The sequence below is a fragment of the Capra hircus genome, chromosome 4 (assembly GCF_001704415.2).
Source record: "Capra hircus breed San Clemente chromosome 4, ASM170441v1, whole genome shotgun sequence".
In the NCBI taxonomy this organism is placed as follows: Eukaryota; Metazoa; Chordata; class Mammalia; order Artiodactyla; family Bovidae; genus Capra; species Capra hircus.
Genome location: NC_030811.1, coordinates 58362667 through 58383613, shown reverse-complemented (window position 1 = coordinate 58383613; position 20947 = coordinate 58362667). Strand labels below are relative to the sequence as shown.

Below are 20947 nucleotides of genomic sequence, written 5' to 3'. Positions count from 1 at the left end.
CATGGTGTTGCAACGAATCGGACACGACTGATGACTGAACTGAACTGAATTGAGATGAGCATAGTTTTATTCCCTCCAAGTTACTTTCAATAATCTTAATAAAATACTTCTAGAATAAAAAGAGCCCCTTAAGTTTTACTTATGTTTTTGAGAGGCAAGTACCCAGACTGACTGCCATTTAGAGTGACGGACTTGATAATGCATGCAGCCACATTTTCCACTTAACTGAGTAAACATCCTGATGTCGGGAACACTCACATGTACATGAAACTTAGACGCTTTCAGCGGTCTGAGGGCTAAAAGAGCATCTTATGAGACTAGCTGCAAGTTTGCAAGATGACCTAAGTAGTGTGAAATTGGCCAAGGTTTTGGATTTCATTTCCAGGTATTTAAGTCTGAATTTTTCCTAAACAGCCTTTGGGGATGGAACAAATCAGATCAATTGATCTTTGGAGACCTAAAGAAATTAAATTAGTCTGGAGTCAGTTACTGCACTAAACCATCTAGTAATTGAATTGCCCCTTGTAACTGATTGAAAACAGCCCTATTTGTAACAATATAGAGAGCTTTTGTAAAATAAGAGATCTGAGAGAAAAACACATCTTTTTATGACATGATGACAGAAATTGCACTTTTCTAACCTAATTGAATATGGTGTTATAAATATGTGACCTTAATGATTTCAAGTTTCCTATCCCAGATTTACAGCTACTGTATGGGATACCCAAACAAAAAATGCCTTTAGGACTGGATCTATATGCCTTATACCTCCAAACTCACAGTATTATTCCTTCCACATCTGCACAAGCTTTGTAGATACGCTAAAAGCCATTCTGATTTTCTCACTCTCATTTTATGAAGTTCTAGTGAGATTCCTGAATGTGCCACATTCTTCACATGTAGCCTTACTCCCAGGGACAACATCACCCTCATTTGTAAAAGAAAACTAGTGTCATTAACAAAAGCAGAAGGTATTTTCATTAGATGTTTTGTACATATACCTACAGTGGACAGCTAAGAAGCAAATCAAAAGTCCAAAAGGGTTTCTCAGTATGATCTGATTTATAGCTATTTAGTTCAAGGTGGAGAAGGCAATGGCACCCCACTCCAGTACTCTTGCCTGGAAAATCCCATGGATGGAGCCTGGTAGGCTGCAGTTCATGGGGTCTCGAAGAGTCGGACATGACTGAGTGACTTCCCTTTCACTTTTCACTTTCATGCACTGGGGAAGGAAATGGCAACCCACTCCAGTGTTCTTGCCTGGAGAGTCCCAGGGACGGGGGAGCCTGGTGGGCTGCCGTCTCTGGGGTCACATAGAGTCGGACACGACTGAAGCGACTTAGCAGCAGTTCACGGAGAGAATTTCCTGCTAGTGCCATATAGTAAATATAACTTACAGATAGTCTGTCAGTTGGTGTTTTCTTTTTATTTGTGGGGAGTGAAGGGACACTTTCTAAGTGAAAGAAAGATAGTAAGGGAAAGCATGGTACTACTTCTGAGAAAGGACAGATGAAGATATTTAAAGATATGAAGATATTTAAATGTTCAAAATTAAGTTTCTTCTGTTAGGCTTTTTGTTTTTGTTTTGTACAAATAGAGTAAGTGGGAAAGGAATACGTTAGAAAATATATAGTACTGGATACTGACAGAGAAAGTGGAATAGACATTACCAGGCAACAGGAAAAAAGAGGAGTCAGGTATCTGATATGACAAACTCCAGGTCTTTTTACTTGTCATTTTCAAATTTTCTTGATACTGTTTGACATTTATACTTCCAGTGTTTGGAATCATCTTGTCCAGTCTTCTAAAAAAAAAGTTATTGGAATTTTGATTGGGCTTGTGTTGAACTTGTATAATGATTTGGGGGAGAAAAATTATGTCTTTACAGTACTGAGACTTCTAGGAATACATCATATGTTTGTCTTTTTACTGAAACTTCTTATGTTCTTTAGAAGTTAGGGTATTTTCAAGTCTGTAAGTCCTACACATTTTTTTCAGGCACATAGCTAGGTTTATTAGAATTAAATTGTCCAGTTTAATAGCCAATGGCCACAGATGGTTAGTGAAGAAATGTGGCTATTCCATATTGAGAAGTACTCTAAGTTCCAAAAAAAAACAAAAACAAAAACCTGACACTGATTTTCAGGATTTAGTGTGAAAAAAGATGGAAAATATCTCAACAATAGTTTTATGATATTGATAACATGCTGAAATAATATTTTGCAGATATATTGGGTTAAATAAATTACTAAAATTAATCTCATCTGCTTTTTAAAACTTTGACAACTAGACTATTTAAAATTACATATATGGCTCATGATAGCTTTCTTTTGTCTTGCATGTACTAGAAGGTTATTTTAGGGGTGGCTTACTTTTGAAAATAGAATTTTATAGTCTATAAAAAGTTATTGATTCCTGTATGTCATTGGCATCCTGCCATTTTACTGAACTGAAAAAACATTAGTTTTAATAATTTTTCTTTTTAGTCTCTTGAGTTTTCCACTTAGATCTCCATATCAACTGCAAAAATGACAATTTTATCTTTTTCTTTCTAATATTCATGCTTTTTACAATGTCTTTTTCTTGTTATATTACATTGACTAAAATTTCCAGAACACTATTAAAATGTAATTGTGATGGCATTTTTCTCTTGTTCTTGACTTATTTAGTAATGCCTCTAGTTTTTTTATCATTATATACGGTTTTCATTGGCTTTTGGTTTTGGATTGGTGCTTTATCATATTGAAGTAATACCTTCCCATGCCTAAATTAAGAACTTTTTGCTATTCTGAATGTTACTGAATTTAAATGCTCTTTTAACATGCATGGAGACAATTTTAATTGTTTTTCTACTGAATTAAAGATTTTAAAATTAAAGAAAAAAAAACAATAGGATTAACTCTAGTCATATTTTCTATGGTGAACCATCTTTCCATCCTTGTATTTCTGGAATACATCCTATCTGGATTCTGTTTTTCTTGTAATGCATTGCTGAATTTAATTTACCCATATTTTATTAATGCTTAAGACTTTTTGTATCAGTCTTCATAATAGAGATACATTTTGTTTCTTCTTCCTTCTTTGTCAGCTTTTAGTATCAGGTTTCTGTTAGTCTGAATGAACTGAAATACCTTCCTGCTTTTTATTGCTTGATCAGTTTAAAGAAGTGGTCCTTTACAATCTTGTGCATAAATTCATCTGGGGAATTCTTGGGGTGAATTAACTACCTTTAACTACTTTTTTGGTTTGTTCCATAGTTTATCAGTCAGATATGCATTTACTTCCATCCCATTTAATGCCTGTCTTGAGTTCTGCTTTGTCTAACCTTATATTGCTATACCTTAACATTTATTGGTTTTATTTGTTTTTAATTTTTAAAAATCTTTGTTCTAACAGCAAGAGATCCCTCTTCTCTTGCATCATTAAACAAATATCTTGACATTTCTTTCATCAAGTAAAAAATAGCCTCCTCTTGATGCCATGTGTCTCTTGAGTTACTGATTCTCCCAGTTTTCTACTCCTTATAGTGAAGCTCCTTAAGAAGAGTTCTGTGCATTTTCTTCTCAGCTCTTCTCTTCCCTTTGTCTCCTCTACCCTGTCTTTTAGAGTTCCATCTACTCCTCCACCAGTCCACCCGTGTCCAGGTCACCAGTAAACTCCCCGCTGCTACGCTCAGTGGTCACATCTCAGTCCTGTTTCACCTGTTACAGGGGTTTGACATTGTCATTTATTCTCTCCCTTTTCCTCTTTGCTTCCAAGACCTCTCACAATCTCTGGTTTTTATTCTACTCCACTGGCCATTCTTTCTCCATCCACGTCTTGGTTCTTCTCCTTGTCCTCTATCTGTAAGATAGTAATATGGTCCAGGCCTTAGTCCATGGACTTCTTCTCTTCTCAGTCCACATCCCCTTCCTGAGTGATATGAGCAGTTAGTTTCCTGTCTTTAAATGCCGTTATATGCTGACTTCTGTCAAATTTACATCTCTGGTTCTGGTTTCTCTAGAGTCAAAGCTCTGGCTGTCTCTTTTCTTCTTCCCTCTCCCTTAAGGGTGCCTTAAGTTTCACACATCTGTGACAGGATGCCCAATCACACTCTTCTACATCTGTGTTTCTCTTACAGTTCCCTTCTCAGCTGCATCCTTCCCATTGCTCAGCCAAAAGACTGGGAGTCACCCTCCCTGGCTTGTCTTTCTCTCTCACTTTCCCTTGTGGCTCAGCTGGTAAAGAATCTGCCTGCAATCTGGGAGACCTGGGTTTGATCCCTGGGTTGGAAAGATCCCCTGGAGAAAGGAAAGGTTACCCACTCCAGTATTCTGGTCTGGAGAATTCCATGGACTGTATAATCCATGGGGTCGCAAACAGTCAGACACAACTGAGCGACTTTCGCTTCTACATACAGTTGACTACTTTTTCAAACTATATCCAGAGAAGTCCAACTACTTCTTACCACTCCTGCTGCTACCACTCTTATCTAGGACACGATCATCTGTTTCCTAGATTGTTAATTTTCTGTTGATTTTTCTGTCCATTCTTACTGCTCTTAAGTCAGCTTTCAGTTCACCAATCAGAATGATCGTTTAAGAAAAAAAGTCAATCAGATCACATCAGTCTTGCTCAGAACTCTCCGGTGACTCATCTTCCCGTTCACTGTAAACCCAAAGTCCAGACAAGGCCTGGAAGGTTCCATAGAGTCTGATCCCGACCCTCCCAGTTATCTTTCTGAACTTATCTACCTTTGTCTTACTTGTTTTTTTTCACATAGCCAGGTCCATCTCAGCCCCATTTAGGGCCTTTACACTCAGATATGCAGCCCCTATATCTGACTGGTCCAGTGCTTTGCTTTTTGTTTCTTACTATATCCCCAGAACCTAGAATAGTGCCTGGTACATAGTAAACACTCAAATATTTGTTGAGTAAATAATGATATGTATTTTTATAAAATGTCATATAGAATATCTGTATTTTAAAAAATTTGTCTGAAGGTCTTTGTGTTTTAACAGAAAAATTTTGTCTATCTCCAGGTATTACAACTGCTGATATGTTTGGTTTTGTTTCTTTGTAACTGTTTCTGCTCTTTGTTAAGTTCAGCTATTCATTTTACCTTTTATTTTCTCTTCCTGTCTTTTGTTGAATTTATCAAGTCTTCCCCCTCTTTATTATGGTTAACATTCCATAGTCACCACATGTTACAGGCAGTGGGCTATATAGTTGATACATTTTATTTCAGTTATACTTATAATAAAGAATGATTATCATTCCTAGTCAGCTGAAGCTTAAAGAGATTAATACTTTATGCAAATTCACATAGTGTAATTTGTGACAGCTGAGCCTCACACCCAGGTTGGTTTGTCTGAAACCAAAGTCCTTTCTCTTATTCATTATATTTCTTTTAAATATGCTTTTAAATTGTGAAAGACTTAATTGTAAAATTGATATTTCTATGTTATTGTTAGGAATGAAACTATATATTTTCTTTTTTTGTAAAATAGGAGATATTTGAAAGTGAAGTGAAAGTGAAAGTCATGTCCGACTCTTTGTGACCCCATGGACTGTAGAATCCATGGAATTCTCCAGGCCAGAATACTGGAGATATTTATTATGTGATTATTTCCTTGTAGTGCCCCTCCCTCAACCTATAGTTTTGTTTTAAATTATCTGGGACTTAAAATCCAGTTTCTTATTCATGTATCTTCTTCATCTTCTCTTTAAATTCTTTTTCTTAATGTTAATGTAAGGATCAGAAATCCACCAACTGAAATCATTTAAATTCAATTCTAGTCCTATTCATTTCATCGTTTAATGTTCACTTCTTTTGCACTCATTACTGAAATTGTGTTCAGACTATTCTCAGCTGTTGATAAATGTTGAGTAATTGGTTGAGGAAGGATATATGGGTTATTCTCTTTATTAGTTTCTATATATCTGAGAGGATCTGTTGCCATTATTATAAACCTGACTAGGGTCACAGTTTTTCTCCTCAGAACTCTTTCAACCTGTCTTTGTTGTCTAGTTTTTAAATACCGTAGATAGGGTAAAAGCTGATGCTAAACCCACTGTCTTTCCATTGTGAGAAAATTGCCTTTTTGTTTTCTGTCTGATATAATATGCTTTTAGAAAGTTTTCTTTGAAATTCGGAAATTGTACCAGTATTTGTTTAGCTGTAATTTTTTTTCATTCGTATTTACAATATGATTGAGCCCTTCAATTTGAAAAATCAAGTTGTTGCTCATCTCAAGAAAATGAGATGAGCATTTTTCTCCTCTTCTGGCTTTTAATCTGTCTGCTCTATTCAGACATACTAAAATTCCTATTATATACATGTTACATCAATTCCCTACTTCTCTTATCTATTGTTTGATAATTTTTATCTTTTTAACTGTTTACTCTGATACTGGAAGGATTTCTTATATGAATCTTATAATTTGTTGAGTCTGTTTTCCACGGCATCAGGTATTTTGTTTGCTCTCCTTATTGAGTTCTTTTAAAATGTGGTAATTACTATATTGTCATTTTTCAAGTATACTTTTACATTTCCAAACTCTTTCCTTTTCATGTCTGCCAGTCCCTGCTTTATCAATACAGGGTGTTCTTAAATCTCACTAAAAACTTGAAAGTACAGTTAGAGACTTAAAATACTTCTCCCTGTTTCTTGGAACAAAGCAGTTTCAAAAGAGATTGCTTGTTACATTTTTTAAAATTAGTTTTCTCCTTTTGGATTGAAGAGTATTTTTGTAATGTCTACTTATCTTTCTCTAGCTCATGTATAGAATGGAGTATCTGTTTAGTGTTAGGAGCTGAGATTAATTGTGAATAAAACCATGTGAATCTATGAAATCTTTCAGGTGCAGACTGAAAAAGAGGTAATAATTTAAATTTATTGTGAGTATGCCCGTGTGGAAATATAATTATTCTGTTCGGGTTAGGAAGTTGTTGCAGGTAGGAGGAGATAGCCTTGGAAAAGGGAGTTTTAACTTTACATTAACTTTGATTAAATTACCCTGTCTGCCTCAGCAGCTAGAAATCAGCAGCTCCCTCTCCATGCCCAACAAAGCAACCTCATGGCCCTTTTCCAGAGCCCATGGTGGTCACTGGCCCCACACCTTTCAGTGTACCAAAGCCACGGTGTGTGCAGCTGAGAGTGTGCTGGTGTGGGATTCCTCTTCAAAGCCTCCAGCAGTGTGAGAATCTGCTTCTCATCAGCTGCTCAAAGACCTGCCTCTATCATTGATCTCTGCTGCTCCAAGGTGGGGTTCAGGTTAAGCTCTGGCAGAGGGCTTTTCATTTCTTCCCCACTGCACCCTCGCTCTCCCAGATCCCCTTCCTCCGTATAGAGCAATGAACCCACGCTGTTTGATGCTCCCTTCATGTCCTTTCCTGTGACTAAAATGTCAGTTTGCAGCTGGTACCCCACCGTGTTTTCTCAGTCACGTCAGGGGGCCAGAGAATTAAATATATACGCTTATCTCACCTTAGTCATTCAGGATTCATACTGAGAGTCTCTATAAAATATGTTTAAAACTCCCTGGCATTGAACAAAACTTTCAAACACATGAAATTTGGACACAAGCCCAGTGGGAATCAGGTCCTTTTGCTCAGGGCTCAAATACTCTCTATTAGTTTAGCCAAAGAAGAAAACTTCTGGAAACAAGGTTGCAAATTTGATATTCTGAAAATCTATAGTTTTATCTATATCAGGCAATGGAGCATCAATTATTTTTTGGCAGATCTGCTAAAGAGGTTCACAGGAGATAAGCAGTGTTGGTTCTAACATAGCTGTAAGCTGGCTTGTGGAGTTTCTGAGGCAGTAAAGTTTTCATAAGAGCTCTGTGGGGTAAGTGGGGCCCATCTCTAGTCTGGTAAATAGCTTAGAGCAGGGGTTGGAAAAACCCTATTGTCTACCACCTGTTTGGTATAGCCCTCAAGATAAGAATGGTCTTTACATTTTAAATGGTTGAAAAAGTTATAATAATAACATTTTGTGATATGTAATAATATAAAATTAAAATTCATTGTTTATTAATTTTTATTAAAGGACAATCACATTTTTCAATTTATGTATATGTGGTTGCTTTCAGGCTACAGTGACAGAGCTGAGTATCTATGGCAGAGATCCTAAGGCCTACAAAGCTTAACATATTTTCCATCTGGCCTTTACAGAGAAAAATTGCTGATCCCAGGCTTAGAGCTTTAAGGGTGTGTGGAAATGATGGCAGCAAGGAAAACTCCTACCCAGAAATTTTACCTTCTTAGAATGATATTTAAAATGAAGAAACTCAGAATTTCATTTTGAGGCCCATGTGGTGATGCTAATTGACAAAGCTGGTGAGATCTGATCTCTGCCAATACTTTATCCTTCCTGTCTTTACAGTGGTAGTTTTTGAGACATGTTCTTAGGGTCATTTTAGCACCTGTAGTGCAAGCCAGCAGACAGACAGCAGAGCAGGATGACAAATAACAACCTGGAGATGCATACTTTTAAAAATTATCTATAAATTTTAATATCTATGCCACTTTTATATATCTTCTGTCTTGTGCCTCCGAAATTATGAATAATTGAAAAATAGGTTGTAATTTTTTTTTTCTCTTTCAGAGTACTAGAAACTTGCAGGGCCTTTAGAAAACAGTATAAAAGGCATTTGGGAAAGTAAGTGTTAGAAAAGCTTCTAAAACACAATCCAGTTTATTATTAAGGAAGTAGAAAATACTTTACCCAATGTTTCCCAAACTTGCATTATAAAATGGAAAAATAATGATATTTTAAATGTGTAAAAATCCAGTGCTCAAGCTTTAAATAAGTCAAATGTGAGTCTCCACCTTTCAGAATCCTCCTCTCCCCAGACAGACTCCGTTCTCACATGAAGGGTACATGTGTGTGTATACCTACATGTACCTTAAAGGTAAAATCCTACTTGAGTTCATACTAATCCTTTCCACTTCTATTCAGAATGGTAAGGTTTCTACTGAACCTCTCTGACCTTACACCTGTATCTCTTTTCATTCATGCTGAGCCTCTAGTTCTCAGTGACACCAGGAACTATGATAGAATATTCTGTCATTGCTCCTCTGCTTTTTCCCACAGCATATAGAAGTATAGCAATCTCAGAACATGTATGTCTAGATATCTCCAACAATGTGACAACTAAAAATAGTTAAAAATCTTTTTATGGCTATTTTTGTCCTTAGTGTAGATTCTACTAGAGTGGTGTTTTTTTTTGTTGTTTTGTTTTTTTGCCTTTGAATACGCCATGTGCTCTAGTTTTGTCTTGCTACTAAGTCGCTTCAGTCGTGTCCAACTCTTTGCGACCCCATAGACGGCAGCCCACCAGGCTCCCCCGTCCCTGGGATTCTCCAGGCAAGAACACTGGAGTGGGTTGCCATTTCCTTCTCCAATGCATGAAAGTGAAAAGTGAAAGGGAAGCCACTCAGTCGTGTCCAACTCTCAGCGACCCCATGGACTGCAGCCCACCAGGCTCCTCTGTCCATAGGATTTTCCAGGCAAGAGTATGGGAGTGGGGTGCCATTGCCTTCTCAGAGATTTGTCTTGAAATCATGTAAATTATTTATTAAATAACCATATAAGAAAATTATGCTTTTTTAAATTCCAAAAAATTAAAAATACAATAAAACATGAACTTAAATGTGTATCATTAGGTTGGTAGTATGACTACCAAAATAAAAACATACAAAACAAAAACACCCTGGTAGAATCTACACTAAAGACAAAAAGAACCACAAAAAGATTTTTAACTATTTTTGGTTTCCCTGTCATTATACCAATGAGGCAAGTGGGACCTAGAGCGTGACCTGCCAGATCACACAATCCATCAGTAAGAGATTTGGGGTTAGAGCTCAGGGTTCTTTGCAACTAGGACTGGACTTTTTCAAAATGACTCTTGAAAATTTTTACTTCTGTTTATATATTTGTAGGTTCATAAATTGTTAGAGCCATAGTAGATATTAGAGATCATCTATCCAGCCCCCCATTTCCCTGCCATACCTTCATTTAAATGGGAGAAGGCAGAGACCAGATACAGATAAGGAATCTGATTACACAGCTTCTTATTAGAGAAACTTCTTTTTCATCATCTCCAATGAAGATAGAGTTAGTGTAAGAGACTGTATGTAGAAAATGAAAGTTATTTTGTTTGGTAACCAGGTTAAAGCCTGCTTTTAAATAAAATCTATTAATGTAATAAATTGAAATAGTCTGATGACAATAACCACAAAAAGGAAGGGATGACTTTTAACAGAATGATAAGCAGTTATAACAAAACTCTTTTAACTAGCAAGCTATGTTCCTGCATTTAAAATGTTACTTATTTATTCACAGCTTCTAAGAGGAAACATTTATATTACAAAACAGTGTCAAACAAACCAGTGAATTTGATAGAGTACCAAAGTTATTCACAGTTGATTCATGGTCATAATTTATCCTCCTTTTTTTCTTGCTTGTGTCTTTCTATCTGTATGAAGGATATTTGTTCCCTGCCTCACAATTTATTAAAGTTTATTTTTAGAGGCTGCATAATCTGTGCTTTGCTTAGGACCTTTGTTCTAGTCACAAAGGTTAGACTTAGGGAACTATTTTTTCCCCCACAATGGTACAGTTTACTTAAGTTGCTAATAATGATATAAAACCAGAAATGCAGATTACTATTGAAAAGAAAAATTAGTAAGATTAAGTCAAATAAATAAAAATAAACTAAAATCTGAAAGAGCTTTTAAAAAGATTAGAGTTACTTTGTTTTTCCAAAATATATTGTGTGTATTTCTGTTCTCAAATTAAAATTAATGATTTATAATACATCTCCAATTATATTATCTAAAGTTTTCATTTATTAAGTACTTTGTGGAAGCAACAAATATTGATATATTATCTAATGGTAATTTATAACATTATCTGCATAAATCTTTAGGAAAATATTGTGACAAGCACTTATTTATAAAGGCTCAGTAAGACATGATATAAACATGAGAAAACTGATGAACAAGGATAACTTTAAATATTTTGTTTCCTATAAATTAGATTTGATTTTAATGAATCTGACATTTTATCCCTGAATGCAGCTTTTTTCCAGGTCTATATTTAGAAAGAGAGAAAGTTAGAATGTAAACTGAAATAACATTTAATTTTTCCTTAATTTTCTGTGACATATATATTATAGGATGGTTTAAATGAAGTATAGCATGTTATAGCGACTAGAAGTCTCAATTTAATTTAAAATGATTATGATTATGTAGCCAGCTTTAGGAATATGATTTTGATACTTAATAGTAACTTAACTTTGTTACCTATAAACATTTACTCTGCACTTATTATATGCCAAATGCCAATATAAACTCTGTGTGTTTAACTCATTCAATCTTTTTTTTTTTTAAGTTATATTATTTTGTTTATTCTTTGAGTTCAGTCTAGTGTTGACTTAATTAAATATACCAAGTCCTTCACATCTCTGTTACAACCCACACAGGTAAAAGATAATTTGCAAGAAGTTCCCAGTGAATAGAAAATGAATTACCTGCACTACTTAACAAAAGCGAAATGAGTAACAAGGATAAGGATGACTAATGTCTAAAGCCTGTATCACATAATCCTAGTGAGATTTTTAAAAATTTTTTAATTGAAAGATAATTGCTTTACAGAATTTTGTGGTTTTCTGTCATACATCAGTAAGAATCAGCCATAGGCACCCCCATGTCCCCTCCCTCCCATTAGAATTAATAATAATTCTACGACCTAATATCCTCATGTTGCGGATGAGAAAACAGAGCCACAGAGAAGTGAAGTGATTTGCCCAGAGGCACACAAAACAAGCGGCAGGACTAGGACCTGCGCTAAGCAGGTTCCAGTAACTACTGCACTAGGGTGGTGGTTCTCCAACTGTGACTTCCATGTCAGCAGCATCCGTGTTACCTGAAAACACACTGGGAATCATATTCTCAGGCCACACTTTGGACTTACTAAATCAAAAACTCGAGGGTGGGGTCCAAAAATCTGTGTTTTGGCCAGCCCTCTGGGTAATTTTGATGAACACTATCTTAGTCTGGTTGGGCTACTATAGCAAAAATGCCATAGACTGTGAGTGATTTAAACAACAGACATTTATTTCTCACAGTATTGGAAGCTGGGGAGTCTAAGATCAATGAGCTGGCAGACTTCAGTTTTTCATGAGGACCTGCTTTCTGGTTCATAGACAGCTGTCTTCTCACTGTGTCCTCACGTGGCTGAGGAAAAGAAAGCTAAAGCAAACTCTCCTTTCTCTTCTTATAAGGGTACTAATCCCATCATGAGGGCTTCAGCCTTAAGACCTAATTGTCTACTAAAGAATGCACATCCTCAAATCATCACAGTGGGGATTAAGATTTCAACAAGAATGGGGGGGACATAAACAGTTCATGAAACACTAAAGTTTGAGAGCCACTGCCTAGGTAAAGCATTGTTCTCTCCCTCAATCAGAGGCCAGCAGTGTAGCGGTAGAGACGATCATGCAGACACATAATTGCCATCCATCTAGTAAATGCATTTAAAGAGGAATATATTAGGTATAGCAGAGGTGCAAAGAAGAGTGTGAAGGAAAGGGAAGACTTTGCTTTTTTGAGCATTAAGAAATTTGTACTGAAGTTTCAGAGACAGAGGAAGGGCAGTCACAATACTGATGAGTGTGTTGGTTTTGCTTGTCTGGAGTTTGAACAAATAGTTCAGATGACTTCCAGTATTTCTGGAGCATTTTTGCAGAGTCAACATAATAACTGAAGCTATCCTATTATCTTGCCTACCTTCTGGCTATGATTGCGTCTCTCACATGTATATTATTACTGGAATTAATGCTTACGTATTAGTCAGAAGAGATCTCTTAAAGATACCTAAGATAATGATGTATTCTTTTTGCCAGGGAAAATAAGTTAGTGTTAGATATTTAAAATTCAACCTTCAATAATGTTACTCATTTTATTTATCTATTAAAATCCAAACTAACTACTGTCTCTTGCTTGGGATATAACAGAACTGAGCATCACAAGGCAGTGTCCTAGCTTGTAATACCTAAATCACTTCATTCATTAAATGAGTCATCCCTTATTTTTCAGAGCACAGTAGTCTAGAAATCCTCACAATAGTCTTCCAGGCTAAACAAATTCTTTGCACTTTTCATCCTACTGGAAACAGGGATTAGACATAAAGTAAACAACATGGGCTGTCTATTCTTTGTAACATCTTCGAAGAGATGGCCATGATTTGCACCACTGTTTTCAATCACTTAAAAGGCAATAATTTAATTATGCCATCCTTTATATAAGAACTGCCATTGCTTTCAGTTCACTTCCAGGCCTGACACAAATAAATCACTTCAATAAAATCCTTTTTTTTTCTCCCTCTTAGAGATGAGAATAAGTAATGATACCAGTGATTTTCCAAGGAAAAAATGAATATACTTCTTATAGAGAAGCAAAATATTTCACACAGCCACAATTTATTGTGTTAAACAATTTTTCTTGGGTGTATGTGAAAAAGGTTTAAATAATTTTATATTAGGGCATTTTTAGAGAGGCAGATACTATACTCTGTTTTTGAACTTAAATGCTGAGAGAGAGCAGTCTAAATGCCTAGGATCAGCGGAATACACCTTAGAAATACATCATCCATGATTTCAGCCCACTGATGATCAAGCCTTTATGACTTTACAAAGAGAAGATGTCTTCCAGGGCATCTGAAGCAAGTTCTTTTCTCATGTGAAAATAACTAATTCTTTCCTAAATTCATTTTAAATAGTAACAGTATGACACATGGCTTAGATTAAAAGCTTGAATTAGATTAATCAGATTAGATTAATAAGCTTGAATATTACAGTTGTCATTTTATTAAAGTTTGCACATCTCAATTGACTTTTTTCTTAATGACCCAAGTTACCCAGAAAGACAGTCATGCTCTAATATTATAGTGAATTAAGACCTTGAGTAAGTGACTCAGCAATTGTCATATACGCTATGCACTTACTGGTTTTATTAGTAAACACAGAGTCTTTGTATGACTAATGATATTTTGAACTATGGGCCAGTATTTCATCAGATGTTCAATTAGTGCCATTCATATCAGGTGAGTGTTTTGTGTTCATTAGCTGATAAAGTCATAGGACTGCAGCTCCTTGTGGTAAATTCATTATTATTTTTTTTAACGTCCTTAACCTCTATATTCCTATGGTTATGTTTTATAACTTCTTGTTCACGTTTGCCCCTAATTTTGTAGAATTTTGGGGGACTGTCCCTATCCTGTCCTACTTGTTTCTTTGTATTTATGAGAAGCAAATACAAAGTTTCTTATATTTATATGCTTGAGGTCATATTTCTGAGCCATCTACAATGAAATGTGCATGTTTTGAATGTTGTCTGCCTCTGAAGTGGTGGGTTTTTGACTGAGAAAATGGCTTTACTGACTAGTAAATCATTTTTAAGACTCCTCTCCTCTGATTACTTAACTTTTTGGTTTACTCACCATGTGTCATTCTCTAACCTAGGGAAAGTGTGGAGAGCCTGATTCAAAAGCATTCCTATGCCCGCTCACCCATCCGTACCTATGGAGGAGAAGAGGATGTGCTAGGGGATGAGCTTCAGACAACACAAAACCGAGGTGAGACTGCTTCCAGGCTATGCAACTGCTAGGAGCAAGCGTGCCCAATGGAGAGCAAAGACAGGGAGGTGATGAGACTCCTAGTCCTCAGAGGAGAGATGGCCCCAAAGTACTTCAGGAGCCTCTTCAGGAAGGGACAGCCTGAGGCTGATCATTATTTCGCCTTTACCTCTTAAGTGACTACGCTGCCTGAAGCTTTCCTGTGGCTTGTTTTCCAGTAAAAGGACACGGAGCCTCTGAGTCAGGGCTCAGGAGTTATTCCTCTGTTATCTACTACCAAAGAACTAGTGGATATGAGGGGTAGTTCCTTAGTCTTTCTGAATCTGTTTTATAATCTGAAAATCAGGGAGTATATCTGTTTTACTTATATCAGAAATATCTTATTGGGATTAATAATCAGAATGGAAAATATTTGAAAAATGAAGATTCTCCTAGTGGAACATTTTGTGTAGAGGTGGTGTCCTGGGTGGTGAGAGTCCGGGAGTATTAAAAATTTCCTCTGTTGCAGATGTTAAGGGAGGAGCTCTTTGCATCTGGGAATTCAGACAAAAGAGACTAGAGGGTGCCTGGGCACAAGGATGTTTGCATAGGGAAAGTCTTATATGGACATATTTTTATGTCCATGATAAGTAATAGCATAAACAGACAAAACATATGACATCTCTTGTAAATAAATCCAAATGAGCTACTAGTAATTATGCAGTTGGAAAATTCACTGTCAACCTTTGTTTAAACTTCTGGATATTGTGATATAAGAAAAACTTACTCTTACAACTTGTTAATTAGCTAATAAAAAATATGGAAACTAAGCTGTCATTCCCCATAGTCTGTAATGATGTGCACATTTGCTCAGGCTTTGAATGTTTGTTAGTCCCTCAGTCATGTCCAACTCTTTGTGACCCCATGGGTTACATACAGCCCATCAGGCTCCTCTGTCCATGGGATTTTCCAGGCAAGAATACTGGAGTGGGTTGCCATTTCCTACTCCAGGGAATCTTCCCAACCCAGGGATCAAACCCACATTTCTTGTATCTCCTACATTGGCAGACAGATTCTTTATCACTGCATCACCTGGAAGCCCCCCCTACCATATACGAAGTATATAATACAATATGCACATATATTTTATATTGGGATAGTTTGTTATTTTCTATTGATGTGGCTTCTAATCTTGCTCAGTTCAGTTCAGTCGCTCAGTCATGTCCGAGTCTTTGCGACCCCATGAATCGCAGCACGCCAGGCCTCCCTGTCCATCACCAACTCCCGGAGTTCACTCAGACTCACGTCCATCGAGTCGGTGATGACATCCAGCCATCTCATCCTCGGTCGTCCCCTTCTTCTCCTGCCCCCAATCCCTCCCAGCATCAGAGTCTTTTCCAATGAGTCAGCTCTTGGCATGAGGTGGCCAAAGTACTGGAGTTTCAGATGTAGCATCATTCCCTCCAAAGAAATCCCAGGGCTGATCTCCTTCAGAATGGACTGATTGGATCTCCTTGCAGTCCAAGGGACTCTCAAGAGTCTTCTCCAACACCACAGTTCAAAAGCATCAATTCTTCGGAGCTCAGCCTTCTTCACAGTCCAACTCTCACATCCATACATGACCACAGGAAAAACCACAGCCTTGACTAGACAGACCTTTGTTGGCAAAGTAATGTCTCTGCTTTTGAATATGCTATCTAGGTTGGTCATAACTTTTCTTCCAAGGAGTAAGCGTCTTTTAATTTCATGGCTGCAATCACCATCTGCAGTGATTTTGGAGGCCCCAAAAATAAAGTCTGACACTGTTTCCACTGTTTCCCCATCTATTTCCTATGAAGTGATGGGACCAGATGCCATGATCTTCGTTTTCTGAATGTCAAGCTTTAAGCCAACTTTTTCACTCTCCTCTTTCACTTTCATCAAGAGGCTTTTTAGTTCCTCTTCACTTTCTGCCATAAGGGTGGTGTCATCTTCATATCTGAGGTGATTGATATTTCTCCTGGCAATCTTGATTCCAGCTAGTGCTTCTTCCAGCTGAGCATTTCTCATGATGTACTCTGCATACAAATTAAATAAGCAGGGTGACAATATACAGCCTTGACGTACTCCTTTTCCTATTTGGAACCAGTCTGTTGGTCCATGTCCAGTTCTAACTGTTGCTTCCTGACCTGCATATATAGGTTTCTCAAGAGGCAGGTCAGGTGGTCTGGTATTCCCATCTCTTTCAGAATTTTCCACAGTTTGTTGTGATTCACACAAAGACTTTGGCATAGTCAATAAAGCAGAAATAGATGCTTTTCTGGAACTCTTTTGCTTTTTTGATGATCCAGCAGATGTTGGCAATTTGATCTCTGGTTCCTCTGCCTTTTCTAAAACCAGCTTGAACATCAGGGAGTTCACAGTTCACGTATTGCTGAAGCCTGGCTTGGAGAATTTTGAGCATTACTCTCCTAGCGTGTGAGATGAGTGCAATTGTGCAGGTAGTTTGAGCATTCTTTGGCATTGCCTTTCTTTGGGATTGGAATGAAAACTGACCTTTTCCAGTCCTGTGGCCACTGCTGAGTTTTCCAAATTTGCTGGCATATTGAGTGCACTTTCACAGCAGCATCTTTCAGGATATGAAATAGCTCAACTGGAATTCCATCACCTCTGCTAGCTTTGTTCGTAGTGATGCTTCCTAAGGCCCACTTGACTTCACATTCCAGGATGTCTGGCTCTAGGTAAGTGATCACACCATCGTGATTATCTTGGTCGTGAAGATCTTTTTTGTACAGTTCTTCTGTGTATTCTTGCCACCTCTTCTTAATATCTTCTGCTTCTGTTAGGTCCAGACCATTTCTGTCCTTTATTGAGCCCATCTTTGCATGAAATATTCCCTTGGTGTCTCTAATTTTCTTGAAGAGATCTGTAGTCTTTCCCATTCTGTTGTTTTCCTCTATTTCTTTGCATTGCTCAGTACTATGCTATTTTCATAAACACACTATTTTGTTTTTAAAACATGATAACATGTTTTTATATCTGGTAGGGAAAATCTATGCTTGTTACAATTAAAAATATTTTAATATTCAAAACATTATTTGTCCTGATAATTTTGCAAATTGAATTGACAGTAGAAAAAATTTGGCTTTGAAAGTTAAGGTGTTAGTCACACAGTTGTATTTGACTCTTTGTCACCCTATGGACTGTACCCCACCAGGCTCTTCTGTCCATGGAATTCTCCAGGCAAGAATCCTGGAATGGGTTGCCATTTCTTTCTCCAGGGCATCTTCCCAACCCAGGGATTGAACTCAGGTCACCTGCATTGCAGACAGATTCTTTACCATCTGAGCCACCAGGGAAGCCATTCATTGGCTTTATACTAAGCCAATAAATTAATTTGGGAAGAAATGAATTTTAAAAAGGCATTTTATTTTTCATCCCAGAATATGGCATGTGTCTCCAATTATTAAAACCTTTCCTTCCATCTTTCAGTAGTTGTGTGAAAAACTTCAAGTATCATGCATTCTTTAGAGTAATTTCTAAGTATTTATTGTTTATTTTTGATGTTTATTACTCCCACATTTCAACATCTGGTATAGCTGGCACATTGAAAGATGTTTGATTTTTGTGTATCTGTCTTAAATATAATCAACATAGTAAATGTTCTCATTATTTCAAAAATAAAAGGGTTATAGAAGCTAAAAAAAAAAAGAAATTAAAGAAGAAAAGAAAAACACTCTTGTAGGTTTTCACAGTGGCTTTAGCAACCAGGTAGCTTTGTTGAGGCTTGTCTGTCCAGCCTTACATATGGGGATGCTGGAGGTTAAGACAGTGATCAGCTATTTGGAACTTCTTTAAAGGGAACTTCTATCAGGTCATTATCTTAAGGCAGGGTGCTGGCACCGTAGCCACTCTCAGAGAGTATGCAGGCAATCTAAAGAGTAAGTCTTTCTGTTTATCAAGTTCTCTCTTCCATACATAGTATAAATGATATCCTCTTGTGTGGAAAGGTGGAGATGCCTTCTGACTAAACTGTTCCTCTTTTAAAACTGTAGATCTGTATCTATATTTATATTTTTTAATTGATGCTTACAGATAACGTAATTCTTGATTTGCATGTTGAAGTAGAGTTTCTGGTCTAATGAGATTTTTTTTTTCCCTTTCAGGATCAGCCTTTACAACATCTGATAATTTGTCTCTTAGCTCCTGGGTATCGTCTTCGTCCAGTTTTCCTGCATTTCAGCACCCACAGTCCCTGACTGCTCTTGGCACCAGCACGGCATCCATAGCAACACCCATTCCTCACCCCATACAGGGCTCTCTGCCACCATACAGCCGACTTGGCATGCCTCTGACCCCATCAGCCATTGCCAGCTCCATGCAGGGGAGTGGCCCGACATTCCCCTCATTCCACATGCCCCGGTATCATCACTACTTTCAGCAGGGTCCCTATGCTGCTATCCAAGGACTGCGCCATTCCTCTGCTGTGATGACGCCATTTGTATGACTCTTCTAAAAGGAGAGTCCAGATCCAGAATGTGCAGATGGGTATGGAAATATAGGACGGGGTTGGGTGGGTGGGGTGTGGGGTGTTGGAGCAGGGGCTCTCCAGGAGACATGGGACCTATGAAAGAGGAGAGCTGGACTCAACAATAAAACTTACCACTGAGGGAAAGCACCATGGACCAGGCTTCATCTGTAGCTGGGGGACAGCTTTTGAGTTGGAGAGAGGATCAGTATAAAGTTCTTAGCCAGCCTAAGTCCTGGAACTAAAAGGATATCAATTTACCCAGAAAGTGTAATAATACAAAGCAGATGAATCTTAAGGTGCATTATTCCTAGTGGTTAAAAATGCTGTGTCAATGCAGTAGTGTATAAAGTCAACACGTATAGGTTTTCTTTCCAGTTTCCACAGGTTAAAAGAATCTTCAAAGAGGCAATACTGTATAACATACTGACCACAATGGATAATGACTAACTTAAGTCAATTCTGTCTGTGGAAACGAGAGCCAATAGAGAAATATTTATAGTGCTGTAGCTCAAGCATGTTTAGTTTTCCTTTGTGTTGGTTTGCTGGGGAAGGAGCTGAGATAATGCTAATGCATCCCATTTTGTGGATGAGTAGGTGGTAATGACTTCACAAAGTTCTTTCTATAATATTGAAGGGCCAGTACCTGACAAGTTCCTTTTCACAGTCTTGTCTTCTTTCTTCCTAATTCTGTTTCTTGCAATTATTTGCCATCTATGTAGGAAAAATTTTCCATATACAATTGTGCAATTAGAGGCTCTGTATGTTACATTGTAAAACTGAAGTTCTCTTTTTCTAGGCTGCGTTGTAAATACACTGCTTACTTATTCACTGAGGGACACTCTAAAGTCTCTACACCTTGACATGTGAGACTTTCTTTCACTTAACAGCTATAATAAAAAGATGGTTGCCCTGTTCTGAAAGGAATTTTTCTGCCATGAGTACCAAAGTCCCCTTCATTTTTGCTTCATCTTTGAGAGACCTTTGTTTGCTGTTGTTTAATCACTAAGTTGTATCTGACTCTTTTATGACCCCCCTTGGCTGTACCCTACCAGGCTCCTCTGTCCATGGGACTCTCCAGGCAAGAATACTGGAGTGGGCTGTCATTTCCTTCTCCAGGGCATCTTCCCAACCCAGGGATCGAACCCGCATCTCCTGCATTGCAGGCAGATTCTTTTCCACTGAGCCACCAGGGAAGCCCCTTGGAAAACCTTATGGATGTTAAAATGCACCAGATCAAATTCTCATTTTCAATAAATTTGCTTTGTTGTTGATCAGCCACTGCCACTGACTGACAAGGTTTATGAATGACCATTCTCAATGCCCAGATAGCCACTACTTAACCACTTAACCTATGGTCATGAATAGTTATATGTTCATATATCTGATTGGTTCTTTTTTCTCACTGTGTTACATTCAGTGACTCAATCATTCTTCTAGGTCCATAATATGAAATTGTATGTTAACACAATGATATCCTGACTGAAACGTGCTTATAAGTAAATCTAAAGAATTTATCCACTTTATTTTCAGCTCTTGCTATCTTCTTAAGCCTTATTTTGATATTTATAATAGTTTAACTATATCATAGTTATGCTTGTATTATTTTTGAGCCATATATATGTAGGCATTTATAAGCAGGGTAGTATATTTGGCATTTTGCAACAGTTCATTTCCCTAATAACAGAGGCTTAATGAAGTTTGTGGTCCTTCAGCTATAGATATAATGCACTCTAGATAAAAGATTTAACTTGGCTTCTTCACAAAGCTCCCCAATACTCTTTTTTTTAATGTAATATCCATTCTACTTTGTTCTAACTATGAAAGTATTGAATCTG

At 37.3% G+C, this 20947-nt stretch overlaps 1 protein-coding gene across 1 annotated transcript in view; it reads left to right on the top strand.

Moving 5' to 3' along the window:
* The window catches only part of TBX20 (T-box 20), a 47591-nt gene extending 27417 nt beyond the window's left edge, over positions 1–20174 (top strand). The window contains exons 7-8 of the mRNA XM_018047138.1: positions 14511–14623; positions 18748–20174. Coding sequence (XP_017902627.1) covers positions 14511–14623; positions 18748–19088 — 454 coding nt within the window. The 3' untranslated portion in view covers positions 19089–20174. The remainder of the gene's footprint in view (positions 1–14510; positions 14624–18747) is intronic.